General features: G+C 49.3%; 1 protein-coding gene across 1 annotated transcript in view; it reads right to left on the bottom strand.

The window, feature by feature from the left end:
• The window catches only part of PIGQ (phosphatidylinositol glycan anchor biosynthesis class Q), an 81,656-nt gene that overhangs the window by 12,824 nt on the left and 54,908 nt on the right, over positions 1-13,924 (bottom strand). Inside the window, exons 6-8 of the mRNA XM_014958835.1 lie at positions 7,572-7,725; positions 3,017-3,128; positions 74-154 (exon numbers count right to left, since the gene is read on the bottom strand). Of these exons, the coding sequence (XP_014814321.1) occupies positions 74-154; positions 3,017-3,128; positions 7,572-7,725 (347 nt within the window). The remainder of the gene's footprint in view (positions 1-73; positions 155-3,016; positions 3,129-7,571; positions 7,726-13,924) is intronic.

Raw genomic sequence — 13,924 nt, 5'->3', positions numbered from 1 at the left:
ATAAATGACTAGGAAACCTTCTTTTAATATCTCAGAAGACAGTATATGAAAATCTTCAAGGGTTAAATCTTACCAGGGTAAACACCAAATAATACAGCGCAGTCGTAGGCAGGAGAAACAGCAGAATCGTAAATAGCAAAGTGCCAATAAATAACTAGGGAAAAAAAAAAGAAACACAATCATTAGCAGAGCAATGCCAAAATAAAGTAAAATAATAATAATAATAATAATAATAATAATAATAATAATAAAGCATAGGAAACTGTGAGAGAATGAAAGTTTGCAAGATTCCTTAACATGTTTTTTCACTCCTTATGTGAATAATGCTGTTACCTTGAATATTTCCAGTACTACTTCTCTCACTGGGCCTTTTTAGAAGGCTCCTTATTATAGGAGTATCGGAAAGAAAAATAAGCTGGATCCCAACAGCATTTTTTCCTTTAGAGACAATCCCATCCCCGCAAGTTTTAAAGCTGTTGGTCAGTTTTTACCAGGAAAAGGTACCCAGGAAGGGTACCAAGAAGTAGAAATTTGGTAGGGAATTTTGTAGCGAATCGAGAAGTATTATTATTCCTCCTTGTTTTAACAGAACTAGCAACTGGGGAAAAGCTGACAAAATCTGGTTGATAAGCATTCCCAGCAGCAGCAGCCGACTGGTCAGTCCAGCCACCAGACTCCTGCCTCGTGCTCACTGGGAAACTGGGTGAGAGAAAGAAGTTGGGAGTCACTGGGGCAGGGGAAGCAATATTCAGAGAATGAAGGAGAAAAATCCATAGGGAAGCAGGTGTCATTAGCTCCACTGCCCACAGAAAAAGTTATTTTTATTCTGGGCCAGGCCAGTTGGCGTAAGCCTAAATAATTCCAACTGGGAGAAATGCAGATTTATGACAAATAGGCATCTGACTCTTCAGTTTTCAGTCACTGCTTCCACAACACAGAGGCCGCAGGAAGACAGGGCACTGCCATTCCTGCCAAGAGAGATCATGGCCGTGGTGGATTATGAAAGAAAATAACCCAGACAGTCCTGTCAGAGGTGGATCAACATCCCAGCTTTACCCACGTAACCAGAAATAGATCATAACCCAACTCATTCTCTTTGCAGTAGTTGTTTCTCCCTCCTCTGTCACTCCACTGCAGTTGCTTAATGTCTCCAAAAGTCGTTTAAGGTCTGTTTTGAATGTCTCTTCCCACCCAGGCCAACGACATGATTCCCACCGGTCTCTGGAGCAGCAGGATGAAGCCTGAAGTGCCAAACCAATTCTCCTCAAAGTACACAGTGACTGAGTCCTGACGCAAATCCTCTTCCTGGCACAGAGGCACTTACTTTTCCATCACCAAAGAAACCCCAAACCAGCTCCTCCACCATGGTGTGAGAAGCTCAAGGTTATCTGTTGCAATGGAGAGCCCTGGAAGTTACCAAATATTATGGAATTATTTTAGTGATGTTTGCAACTGCCGGCGTGGAGCGGCCCGGGCTGTGCTCAACTTCTGCGTGGCATTTCAGAAATTAAAAAGAGCTTGCAGCATTTGACAAAAAACTGCCTCTGCCGCTTGAGTGAGAGCGTGTGGGCCGGGCTCCAGCGCAACGTGAATGAAACAGGGCCTTTTAATAGAAATGCTGGCACGGCTGTTACTGTGGCAACACTGCTGGGCACCGCTTTTTCCATCGCCTCCCTCCTCCAGCCCCACTCCCCGGCTCCAGGAGCTGCCAGCATCTGTGGCACCCACCGAAGGAGCCCAGCGGGGTGCCTCGGAGGTGCTCAGGGCTTCCCAGAATTAGGCCCCCTCGGGCAGAGAAGCGAAGGGGTGAATTTGGAAGAGCAGAATCTGGAGCGAAGTGACTTGCCGGTGCCTTAGCAATTTCCTCTTCTATGGAGGTAAAACAGTATCTGCTCCCAGGCGTGGGAGGGAAAGCTCCCTGCAAGTGAACTGCAGAACTGCATCTCCTGTGTCAAGCTCAAAAACATCACCCGGAACCAAACCCTTCCATTTCTGATCTAAATTTCAGTTTGTTTATTACCATGGAAAATTTTTCACTTAAAATCAATCACCCAAGAGCCACAGATGCAGACAGCTGCACCATGACTTGTTCTGGCCACCACAAAGCCTCCCATGGCTTCTGTCTCAATATTAGAATCATAGAATCATAGAATCATTGAGGTTGGAAGAGACCCTTGGGATCATCGAGTCCAACCATCTCCCCTACTCTACAAAGTCCTCCCCTACACCATGTCCCTCAGCACTGCATCTAAACGGCCCTTAAACACAGCCAGGGATGGTGACTCCACCCCCTCCCTGGGCAGCCTGTTCCAATGCCCGACCACTCTTTCGGTGAAAAATTCCTTCCTAATGTTCAATCTAAACCTCCCCTGTTGGAGCTTGAAGCCATTCCCTCTCGTTCTGTCACTAATTACCTGTGAGAAGAGACCAGCCCCAACCTCTCTACAGTGTCCTTTCACGAAGTTGTAGAGAGTGATGAGGTCTCCCCTCAGCCTCCTCTTCCTCATACTAAACAGCCCCAACTCCCTCAGCCGCTCCTCATACGATTTGTTTTCCAGCCCCCTCACCAGCTTCGTTGCCCTCCTCTGCACTCGCTCCAGCACCTCCAGATCTCTCTTGGATTGAGGTGCCCAAAACTGGACACAACACTCGAGCTGTGGCCTCACCAGTGCTGAGTACAGGGGCACAATCACCTCCCTACTTCTGCTGGTCACACTATTTTTGATACAAGCCAGGATGCCATTGGCTTTCTTGCCCCCCTGGGCACACGGCCGGCTCATATTCAGCCATTTGTCAACTAGACCCCCCAGGTCTCTTTCTTCCAGGCAGCTTTCAAGCCACACTTCCCCATTAACATTAACTGAATTAACATTCCCCATTAACATTAGCTGAATGTTACGGCTGGACACAATGATCTTAAAAGTCCCGTCCAACCTAGATGACTCTATGAAGCAGGATAGGATCGTATTGCCCACGGGAAGCATCCTGCAGGCAGCCCTGGGCCCTGCAGCACTACCTGGTCCAAGTCATAGGAACAGGAATCCACCCGCTGCCGGAGGACGTTCCACTTCTTCCCACGGAACAAGCGCCAGAGAGATGACAGGCCGTAAATCTTGAGGCAGTAGAGCCTGGGCAAAGAGAAAATGCTGTGCATCAGAACTGTGAGCTCCCAAGTTTCAACACAAACCAGCTGTCATCATCGCACCTCTGCGCCCACTCGCTCACTGACGCCGCACAACGCCGGGTGGCAAAAGAAATCAGCTGGGGAATGACGCAGATTAAATACTAATTGCTGGGTTAAATGTATCTGGGCTGGTCCCTGGCATGGGCAAAGCAGGCAACTGCAAACAGCTCTGGACAACTGGAGGGCAACGGCCATGCCATGCCATGCTCTTGATTTCTGCTCCTGTGGATGAAGGTTCTGGCATATGGGATATGGCAAGTGCCGCTGGAGGGTGGCCCCTACGAGCAGCAGCCATTGCCAGCCCCATGCCACCACCGTGCCTGTTGGAGTGGGCCCCGGAGACGCTGGGAGGGCTGGAGCCCCTCTGCTGGGAGGGGGGGCTGAGAGAGTTGGGGGGGTTCAGCCTGGAGAAGAGAAGGCTCCAGGGAGATCTTCCAGCCCCTTCCAGTCCCTAAAGAAGGGGGGCTCCAGGAAAGCTGGGGAGGGACTCTGGATGAGGGAGGGGAGCCCTAGGAGGAGGGGGAAGGGTTGGACCCTGCAAGAGGGGAGATGGAGCTGAGCTGTGGGGAAGAACTTGTTTGGTGTGAGGGTGGTGAGAGCCTGGCCCAGGTTGGCCCGAGAAGCTGTGGCTGCCCCATCCCTGGAGGGGTTCAAGGGCAGGTTGGAGGGGGCTTGGAGCAACCTGGTGTGGGGGGAGGTGTCCCTGCCCAGGGCAGGGGGTGGCACTGGGTGGGCTTTGAGGTCCCTTCCAACTCAAACCATTCTGTGATTCTACAATTCTATGCTTCTCTGCAGGCTTCATGGAGAGACACCCATGGCATCCCAGTGAAAAAGAAGCCCTCTGAATCACTGAGAAAAAAATCACTAAGAAAAAGAAGCAGCAAGGTTATTCCCCTGAGCTCACTCTGTCTCTGCAGTTCAGATCTGCCCTGTTCCCCTTGCTTCACCCCACTTCCACAGCAGGAGCCGCCAAGGTCTTACCCCTCACACTTGAGTCAATACTTTTGCCCCCACAAGCACAGAGAGACAAGGGGGAGGACTGCAGCCCCTGCACCTTCTTTAGTAAACCACAGCTTCAAACATCCATAAGAGTGGGAAGAGATCAACTAAGTGGCTGGTGGCACCCCTAACGCATCCTCTCCTTGGGCTTTCGTAACTTGGTGCGATGACACTTGGAGCTGCTTCTCTCCCAGAAAAAATGGCAACGGTGAGAGGAGCTTGGTGTGATAAGGGCTGTGGAGTAACCCAGAGGAAGAAAGAGCTCCTGGGATGGAGAAGAGGGACAAAGTGCCCTGGACAGCAGTGCCCAACACAGAGGGATGTAAAAAAAGTGGACACAAACAATCTGTGGGGCAGGACAAAACCTGAGAAAGCCTGAGCTGCAGAAGGCAGACTGGTTAACCAGCCCAGGTCAGGCATGGAGGCTGCTCAGATTTCAAGGCAGCGTTGTGAAAGCAGAGGTAAGAGCCTTATCCAAGAGAAGAGCCTGGTTTGAGGAACACCAACTGCTCCAAGGAACTGGCAGGGTGCCCCAGCCTGTGGGCACAGCTCAGCGCACTAATGCCTGGGCAGGAGGGGGCCCAGGACAACCCCTCCAGGTTGCTGGTCCCCACCTGCCCCATTGCTCTAAGGCAGTGCCCCAGGCACCCTGACATGTCACTGACACTGTAGAGAGGCTGGTGCTGGTCTCTTCTCACAGGTAATTAATGACAGAACGAGAGGGAATGGCTTCAAGCTCCAACAGGGGAGGTTTAGATTGAACATTAGGAAAGAATTTTTCACAGAAAGAGTGGTCGGGCATTGGAACAGGCTGCCCAGGGAGGGGGGGGAGTCCCCATCCCTGGCTGTGTTTAAGGGCCGTTTAGATGCAGTGCTGAGGGACATGGTGTAGGGGAGGACTTTGTAGAGTAGGGGAGATGGTTGGACTCGATGATCCCAACGGTCTCTTCCAACCTCAATGATTCTATGACTCTATGATTCTATGTCACCGGGTGGGTGTCCCTGCTCCAGCCCAACCTTCCCTGGCTGCCTGCACGCACTCGCCTGCTCTTGTTTCACTGGGGGCTTTGTTTCAGAAGGGGATTTCGGACTCCACCAGCACCTGAACCAGCAAATTCTTCCCCCAGCTGCAGGAACGCCAGGCACTGCAGTGGCTCTTTCCATGTGGGTGACTCCCATCCCTTCCCAACTCTCCACGGGAACACCTGGCACAGCGGGGGCAGTTGGTGCCGGTGGCAAGATAAGATATAGCTGGTTTGTACCTGTAACAAAGAGCCGAGGAGGCAGACGGGCTCCCTGCAGCTCGAAGGGGAAAAACAATCAGCTGAGAAAATGCTTGCCCTGTTTCCAGTCTCTGTACAATTAGGAGGAGCCAACTCTCCACGGGAACACCTGGCACAGCGGGGGCAGTTGGTGCCGGTGGCAAGATAAGATATAGCTGGTTTGTACCTGTAACAAAGAGCCGAGGAGGCAGACGGGCTCCCTGCAGCTCGAAGGGGAAAAACAATCAGCTGAGAAAATGCTTGCCCTGTTTCCAGTCTCTGTACAATTAGGAGGAGCGGTTCCACCCCTCACAGACCAAAAGAGAAATTAGAGGTGCTGGGGAGAGACTCAGCATAACTGACATTACTGATTGTGGGTGTCAGCCCTATGCTCACAACAGACAGGGTTCATAAACCACATCTCAGTATTTCCAACCATTCCCTAAACTACCCATAACTAAAGTTCTACTATTTCATAGAATCACAGAATGGTTTGGGTGGGAAGGGACCTTCAAGCCCACCCAGTGCCACCCCCTGCCCTGGGCAGGGACACCTCCCACCACACCACGTTGCTCCAAGCCCCCTCCAACCTGCCCTTGAACCCCTCCAGGGATGGGGCAGCCACAGCTTCTCGGGCCAACCTGGGCCAGGCTCTCACCACCCTCACACCAAACAAGTTCTTCCCCACAGCTCAGCTCCATCTCCCCTCTTGCAGGGTCCAACCCTTCCCCCTCCTCCTAGGGCTCCCCTCCCTCATCCAGAGACCCTCCCCAGCTTTCCTGGAGCCCCTTGAGGGCCTGGAAGGGGCTGGAAGGTCTCCCTGCAGCCTTCTCTTCTCCAGGCTGAATCCCCCCAACTCTCTCAGCCCCCCCTCCCAGCAGAGGGGCTCCAGCCCTCCCAGCATCTCTGGGGCCTCCTCTGGCCCCGCTCCAACAGCTCCATGTCCTTCTGCTGTTGGTGGCCCCAGAGCTGGAGGCAGCACTGGGGGGTGTCTCCCCAGAGCGGAGCAGAGGGGCAGAATCCCCCCCTGGCCCTGCTGGCCACCGGGCTGGGGATGCAGCCCATGATACCGTTGGTTTTCTGGGCTGCCAGCACAAAATAAACGTCTTCTGTTGTTTGCAATGTACCTGGCCACACTGCTGGGGATGCAGCCCATGATACGGTTGGTTTTCTGGGATGCCAGCACAAAATAAATGTCTTCTGTTGTTTGCAATGTACTGCCCTCTGCTCACAGCCTGGGGAGGAACAACAACCATTATGTAGTTTATAAGGCAAAAGTTCCTTTATTTATTGCCTTGTCTCTCACCTCCCTGGCAGGAGCAGCTCTTCTCCAGTGCCTGTCCTGACTCCTGGCTGCAGCACATGTTAAGGGAGAGCAGGAACAGACCACACTGGTGGGCACCATTTACTCAGTAACCCTGACATGCTCCAGACATGTCCCAAAGCCCATGATGTCCTCCAGGAGGTCCAGATAATGCCACCAGGATGGTGTCACAGCCATGCTGTAACCCCAAACCTGCCATCTGTGCTCCACGATGCAGACAAGAACCTCTGAAGGAGGGCAGAGGAAGGGATTTTGGGGCTTCTCCAGAAGTACAAGGGTTCCCCTTTCCTCCTTGTCCCAGATAATGCCACCAGGATGGTGTCACAGCCATGCTGTAACCCCAAACCTGCCATCTGTGCTCCACGATGCAGACAAGAACCTCTGAAGTAGGGCAGAGGAAGGGATTTTGGGGCTTCTCCAGACGTACAAGGGTTCCCCTTTCTTTCTTGTCTCCTCCAGTTCTCCTCCAAATTACTGGGTAGGGTGCAACTGGAAAGAGTACTCTAAGGTTGAATCAAAGGGATGGGGTGAACTGCTGTCCTCTGCCTGTCACATAGTTTTAGTTTTCCAGGTCACTACCACAGTAAATAAATATTTAAACGTAGGAGAACTGAAAGATGGGTTGCTTGTACTACTGTGGCCATCATTTCTACATGGGTAAAAGAATGGGATCAATTAATTGCGGGCTAAACGGTGAATTCAAGAGAACTACACCAGGACTGAACGCTCCACAAATTAAAGAGTGTTCAGTGGCCCTTCTCTCCAAAGAGCCCCAAGACCCAGCCAAGAGAGATCAACTCACCTGGCTCCATAGACATAGAAGCAGTAGATGTGGAAGGTGAGAAGCGCAATGATGTCGGAGAGGATGCAGAGAGCCACCGTCAGGCCCAGACAAGCCGACAGCCCCACGTACCAGAGGATCATCTCAATGAATGGGGACATCAGGTGAATGTAGCCTAGAGGACATTGCAGAGTGTCAGTACAGATGGAGACATCTTCCCATCGACAACCCCAAAGGACTGATTCCCACCACCCCAGAACATTGCTCCAGAAATAGCCATGAAAACATGGAAGTAGAACTGGAAAACTCCTTCAGCCATTTTCTCTTTAGGAGGGCCAGCAAAAACTCTCTTTGCCCCCAGGTTTCTGTCCAGGTGTGGCAGCTCTGTGAAGAAGGGAGGACATGCTTAGCTTGAACAGAGCAGTCACCTTCTTCTACAAGTGATTCCTTTTCTAGATTTGTGTGCAGGTTCCTAATGACATTTTTAACTGCACACACCAACCTTTACTGCAACCATTCCCCTTTCCTTGCTATTCCCACAAAAGCCACCCCATATGGCTTTGGTAAAATAAACCGGTGTGGAGGCACACAGTTCTTCTCATCACTAAAGTGGGACAAAGTCAGAGAAAAGAGACCATACTTGACAGGTGAGCAAAGGAAATCAGTATAATAACTAAGGAGTTCACGTCCATCGTGACTGTCCTCCTTCATCAAGACACTTATCAAGGATAGCATGGGAGTGTTATTTTAAGGAGCATCTTGAAATACTAAAATTGCACTAAGGTGAAGTCAGTGAGAGGACGGGGTTGGCATTCATACCCTGAGAGCATCCCTCTCGTCCCTGTCCTATCAACTGCCTCGGAATCACAGAATCAGGGAATTGTCAGAGTTGGAAGAGACCTCTAGAGATCATCTGGTCCAACTCCCCTGCTAAAGCAGGGTTGCCCAGAGCACATCGCTCAGGATGAGGGGACTCCACCCCCTCCCTGGGCAGCCTGTTCCAATGCCCGACCACTCTTTCGGTGAAAAATTCTTTCCTAATGTTCAATCTAAACCTCCCCTGTTGGAGCTTGAAGCCGTTCCCTCTCGTTCTGTCACTAATTACCTGTGAGAAGAGACCAGCCCCAACCTCTCTACAGTGTCCTTTCACGAAGTTGTAGAGAGTGATGAGGTCTCCCCTCAGCCTCCTCTTCCTCAAACTAAACAGTCCCAACAATGGAACTTCCTATGTTCCAACTTGAGCCTGTTGCCCCTTGTCCTATCGCTGGAAACCACTGCCTCTCACAGGGCAAAGACTCTGAAAGCCCACAAAAACCTCACGCCTTCCCCTGGATGCTCAGCACTAACAGCACCAAGGAAGTGTGCTCCCTCATGGATTGCACTTCTTGCAACGCTTCGAGACAAGTGCTTTATTTAATATGCATGACTTCCTTGTGTGGGAATCCAACTTCGGCCTGAGTTCCCACAGCAGGAAGACTCACAGACAAGTCTGTACTTGCAGCAGTGCATTTGGATTCATTATTCACCTCGAGGCAAACATTAAACACTCGGGAGGCAAGAGATGAAAAGGGAGGCTGAAAAGTTAAACAATTGCACTTACTAATCCAAAGATGGATGTGGTAAAGGAAGAAGCGGCCCAAAACCTGATCCAAAGCTCGGTTCATTTTCAGTCCAGCTGGTGCTCCCATCAGCCACTGGAGCAGGTCCTGGAGCTCTTCAGCGACGTGCTACAAACACATGGTAGCACCTGAGATAAAACACTGCTACCACATTGAACAGCTCCAGTGCGCTCTACGTGCCACCCCCAACACCCTTCAGACCAAAGGGAAAAAAAATCCAAACTACTACTTAGGCAGCTAATTAAATCAGAAATGTGCCTTTAGTGACTCGTTATTGAATCCAAACGTAAAGGCAGAGAGGAAGCTGAACTACTGAAGTGGTCTCAGCACTGGGAACACAAACCCAGTGCTTGTTTGTGGCCACCTCTGGTAGACTCACACCGTGGGACCTCTCGGCGTAATGAGAGTTCTTGAAATAGATGGCAAATGCAGGTGCACAAATTGACTTTTCAGACAGTCAACTGAAAAGTCAGAACTAAGCAAATAATTAACTATGGGGAAGGATGTCAGGATTTTAAAAGGGGGAAGATGGCAATGCACTCATGGGCAAAAAAAGTGAATTTTCACAACAAGTAACCCCTATGTGTTTACTGCAGGGTAGAAAACACAAGTATATAAATGTATTTCATACATAAACAAACTTTCTTGATACTCTGTGTTGTACTTGGTGAGATTAACCATGATGTATAGCACCAATCTTGCCGAGGGTGGTGAGAGCCTGGCCCAGGTTGCCCCGAGAAGCTGTGGCTGCCCCATCCCTGGAGGGGTTGAAGGGCAGGTTGGAGGGGGCTTGGAGCAGCGTGGTGTGGTGGGAGGTGTCCCTGCCCAGGGCAGGGGGTGGCACTGGGGGGGCTTTGAAGGTCCCTTCCAACCCCAACCATTTGATGATTCTATGTTACTCTGCAAGCTTTATGGAGACATACCCTGGCATCCCAGTGAAAAAGAAACCCTCTGAATCATTGAGAAAAAAAGGCTAATGGAGCTTGTCCCCAAAACACCAAGCACAATTTCTGGTGATTTAAGGTGATTTAATCCCAGGCCAATGTTATTTCCTGATTTTTTCCCTTGCCAGAGGTCCTCCTTGCAGTTGACAGGGCAGATCATCTTCCCCTCAGCAGCTTGACCAACTCACTGAGCTGAAACCAGCGCTGAAGTCCATGTACCGGGCTGTGAATCGAGGTAGCTGAGAGCAGAAACCTCCAGCAAAGGGGTGGGGAGCACACCTGGGAGAAGGGACCTCTCACGCTGTCCTGCACGACCAGAGATTGTGAATAAAGGCCTTCTACCTCCAAAAATCCCACTTACAGTTAAATCCATGCAATGGAATTGCACTGCAAATGGTGCACGTGTAGAAGAATTGACACACGCTACCTAAAGACGAGGCACTGCAGCCTACTTTCCTCATCATCCATATGGATAATTTCCCTAAGGGAAAATTATTTCCAAGGAATGACTCCATTTTATTTCTTAACCAACAGGATCCTTGCAAAAAAATTTTGTAAGCATTCACTTTTAATGTAAGGGCAGGATTAAGGGCTCCATCTTCAACTTAACCGAAAGGATTGCCTTTTTATTTCATTCATTTGCCCCTGTCTCACCATAAGTCAGAACTGATTTGAACCCGTGGATCTTACCTCTGTGTTCACAAGTGTTAGCTGCTTTATAAATAGACTGGTTTTAATATTTAAAGTGTTGGATTGGTAACTTAGAAAAAGCATTTGGGGATTTTAATGAAATATTTAAATGCTTGAAAGCAGTCCTTCGGCAAGGCTGGTTTTCAGCACTGAAAACTTCTGGAGGCTGCTGGTCCCAGAGGGGCTACTGAATTCTGAGAGGGGCACGTAGCCCTGGGAAGGTGCCCTCCCTGGCTGCTCTTCAGCCGGGCAAGGCATTTCAAAACCCACTCCTAAGGCATCACCTTGCAGGTTGTTTTCCAGCCAGATCAATAGCAAGCAGAAGCAGAAAAGGTGACTGGGTGAATTCTCCTGCCGCAGTCACAAATGCTGAATGTGGCCAGGATTAACAAATAAGACATTGTGAATTGGGAGTGTTTCCTAAAGGGGTGCCGGGACGTTACCAACCTGGAGACTAAAGCTAACACGGTTTAGACGAGACTGCTGCTGAAATATTTTCTTTCCTGTCATGCTCTTCTTTCCATTCTCCACATGCAGAGGGTGTGTGGGGATGTGACAGGGATGGAGAAGGACACACAGCGCACTGCACTGGGAAGAACAGCCCAAACTACCCGAGCGGAGCACATAGTGCAAGTCAAAGCAAGCAGAGCCAAAGGACCCCCACTAGACACCCCTACCAGACCCTGTGTCTGTTGCAGACGATTGGGGGTCTAAATTATACTATTTTACAAGTGAAGATCTAAGAATATTTCCCAGGAAGTGTCCTCTCTGCTTGCTTGCTTTATGGATTAGCAGGACATGACGGAATAGGAACTTACATCCAGTTATCTCTAAGCCCCAGCAATATTCTTGGAGGCACGATCTCTGATAAATATTTAACTGTTTCAAAGAGATTACAGCTTAAGAAAAAGAGACATCAGCAAGGATGAAAGAGGTGAAGGAGAAAAAAAGAAAAGAAGATAGTTTATAAGCAGTTCTTCTTTTTAAAACAGACAAGTGTAGTGCTTTGAATTGGGTATTTTTGAAAGAAGGCTGTCTTGCGGAAGGCGAAAACAAGGACAACCACTGGGAACCTGGTGGGATGGAGAGGAAGCAGGAGGGTAGGAGTTGTGAGGGCACCTACAGAGAGAAGATTATTCACATTTTCCATTCCTGGATTTGAAAGCCTGCTCCGAAAAAAATCGGTCCTTCGGTATTGCACACAGCTTCTCGCCAGTTCCTCCCTAGGTGTCTCTGAATCACATCTGCCTCATTTACTGACAAAAGCAACTCGTTATTTCCGTCAGCCCAGCGCCGCTCATCAAGCTGTGAAAGTGGGAGCTGCAGTCAATGATGTCCTGTGCATCATCAACAATTGCCAGCCAAGTGCTGATGTGAGAGCCATTCTATCAGGGGATGACGAGCGGTGGCTCAGGAACACGGCCTGATCCTCAGTGTGTGACCCTGGCAGTTGGTGAGAGCCAAAATAACCCACCTGCATCTCCTGCCTTCCAGAGAGATGTTTGCTAGGGAAAAAAAAAATAAGCATTGGAGCCAGTCCCCACACAGCCACTATTTTGTCAATATTAAAATCAATCAATCAAACCACTAAGGTTATACGTTATGTAAGGTTCGTCAATATTAAAATCAATCAATTCAATAAGGTTAAAATAAGGTTATGTATATAACCTTGGAATATATCATAATCTTATAGTAGTATAGACAATGTCCATTTACTAACAGATACAGAGCTGTAAGGTCGATGCCATCAAACACAGAACAGCAAGGAGCACTGGGGAAGGAAAAGCAGCTCATCCCGCACAGGGGAGAGGTTGTGTTCCTGGCCTTGGCAGCACAGAAGCACTCGAGAAAGCCCCAGTGCTGGGAATAATGCAAACCAGATGGACACTCAGCAGCAAAGAGGAAACCTACTGCTGAACGGCTACGGGGAGATTTTGCTGTCAGGCTGGAAAAGAAGTGGTGCTGGCTCTCACAGCACATGCTGAAGTCATTGGGATATTTCGGGATGGCTCAGATCTGCATTTTTTTAAGGCCTGCACATAATGCATATAAATCAATGCCCACCGAAGGCAGTAAAAGGACTCCAAATGATTTTATGTCCACAATCTAAAATGCTTGAAAGAAGAAAGTAAGGCTGGGAAGTAAGAGGAGTTGCAAGTGGCCTGAACTGATAAGCTCAGAGTGGCAGAGAAGAAAGACACCGACAACTAGGCTGCCCACACAAGGAGGAGCTCACACTTCCAGGAAAGCAAGTAATCAGCTCTTGGTGATAGCAGGGTGACGAAGTCCACGCGTGTAGGAGACATGGAGAAAATAACCAACACTCTGGTGCATAAATTGAGCAGCAGAAGAGCTAAATTACTGAAAGAGGAAGGAAGGAGCAGCTCTCACAAATAGCCTGTCCAGGGCAGGAGTGGGGACTGGATACACCTCGAGCACGGAGAGCGTCCATCTGCCAACGACACCGGGCAGATGGAACCCCTCCTGGAGCCGCCTGTGCAAACAGCAACGCTGCCAAAAGCCACCTCCTTCCAGACTTGTTAAGAAATCAAGATTTCTGAGAGCTGGACACTTACAGTAATCCCACAGGGAGAGCTCTAGAGAACTTTAACTTCTCCAGCTGAAATATCTGTAAGGGAAAAGCCTTAGAAATAAGACTTAGAAAAACATTTTTAGCACATAGCTCAAATACAAGAGCATTGTAAGGATGCATTGTAAGAATTGTGGTCCTTTCTACCCCACCACTGCTGCTGAATAGTGTCTGCAGCAATCCTTAGAGCATGGACTCCTTAAAAGTTTGACTATGAAGGATAATAAAAATAGCAGTAGTAGTGACCCACAGCTCTGCTGGACACTCCATACACACTTTCTGAAAGCACAGCATGTGCAAAAATGATCAGAGACCTCTGGCTTGTAACAGTTAAAAGGTTAGACATGGACCATGCAGATCATCATCAAGGGACACATGAGCTCTTCTCAAGAAAAACAGGATACGTATGAAAAAGAAATTGCTGCTGAAATTTTCTAATCAGAGTAAAATTCCTCACAACCAAGAAGTTAGAGAAAGAGCAAGGAGAGGACATTCTCCAGCTGTTAGAAAGAAACCAATGGAAAGATCCAC

Source organism: Calidris pugnax, unplaced genomic scaffold (assembly GCF_001431845.1).
Source record: "Calidris pugnax isolate Ruff unplaced genomic scaffold, ASM143184v1 scaffold244, whole genome shotgun sequence".
Lineage (NCBI taxonomy): Eukaryota > Metazoa > Chordata > Aves > Charadriiformes > Scolopacidae > Calidris > Calidris pugnax.
This window is presented reverse-complemented; position numbering and strand designations above follow the sequence as displayed.